Here is a 1,345-nt window from a genome sequence, read left to right on the forward strand (position 1 = left end):
TGGCTACTTCTCTCCCCCTTAGGGTGGCGAGTAGGCACACCGATGCTAGGTCAGCTCTCCCACTGAGCGAATCAGGAACATGATTAGTCTTCCCACTTCGGTATTCCAGATTGAAGTGAAATTCCGCTAGGAGTTCCTGCCACCGGGCATGTCAGCCATTCATCTTCGGCTGGGTCATTAAATAGCTACTAGATGTGTGGTCTGTCTTGACCACGAACGGGGTTCCCAGCAGATAATGCCTTCAAAGGCGTAAGCAATGAACAACATCCAATGATTCTTTCTCGTGGGCGGCATATCACCGTTCTGCGTCCTTCAGCTTTCGGCTCCTGTATGCTACAGTATGCCCTTCTTGTAGTAAGACTCCACCAAGAGCATAGTCTGAAGTATCCATTTGTACCTCAAATGGCTTGGCCAAATAAGAGAGGGCCAAGACGGTGCTACTAGACATGGCCGTTTTTAATGCGTTGAAGGCCTCCGCTCACCTGGGTCCCCAATCCCAAGGCGTGACCTTCTTGAGTATTTCTGCCAATGGCACTACGATGAGGGAGTAATTTTTCATAAATCACCGTTAGAAATTTCATAGACCAAGGAACACCCTTGGGCGGCAGGTTTGTGATAGTTTGAACCTTTTGCTGGTCCATCTTGTTCCGCCCTTCCTCAATGACATGTCCGAGTAAGTCAATCTATTTTTGAGCAAAGGAGCACTTGGATAGCTTCGCATATAATTTGTGTTCCCGCAACCGGGCTAGGACCTTTTGCAAATGCTCCAGGTGTTCTTCTAGTGTTTGGCTATAAACCACAATGTCATCCAAATAGACCACCACAAATTCGTCAATGTACTCTTCGAAGACTTGGTTCATCAGGGTGCAAAATATGGCTGGAGCTTTAGTCAAGTCGAACGGCATAACCAGGAAGTCGAACGACCCATATCTTGTCCCACAGGTCGTCTTGTGTTCATCACCCTCAGCAATATGAACTTGCCAATACCCTGTCTTCAGGTCAATTTTTGTGAACACCGTCGCACTCCCCAATCTATCAAACAAGTCTTCCATGAGCGGAATAGGATACTTGTTCTTCATGGTGATTTTGTTTAGAGCACGATAATCCACACAGAGTCGTAGACTGCCATCATGTTTCTTTTGGAATAACATAGGGGACCCATATGGGGACTTGGAGGGCACAATGATCCTGTGTCTAGCATCTCCATCAACTGTCTCTAAAGCTCGGTGTGTTCGGGTTGTGACATTCTATAAGGTTCCTGGGAGGGTGGCTTCCACCCGGCACCAACTCAATCTCATGGTCCACAGTGCGCCCAGGCGGGAGTCTCTTTGGAATATCCTGTGGC

General features: G+C 47.9%; 1 protein-coding gene across 1 annotated transcript; it reads right to left on the minus strand.

Moving 5' to 3' along the window:
• Positions 684-1,079, minus strand: LOC109225055 (RNA-directed DNA polymerase homolog). Its single transcript, XM_019389647.1, has one exon. The coding sequence runs from the start codon at positions 1,077-1,079 to the stop codon at positions 684-686; it is 396 nt and encodes a 131-aa protein (XP_019245192.1).

Source organism: Nicotiana attenuata, chromosome 4 (assembly GCF_001879085.1).
Source record: "Nicotiana attenuata strain UT chromosome 4, NIATTr2, whole genome shotgun sequence".
Taxonomy (NCBI): domain Eukaryota; kingdom Viridiplantae; phylum Streptophyta; class Magnoliopsida; order Solanales; family Solanaceae; genus Nicotiana; species Nicotiana attenuata.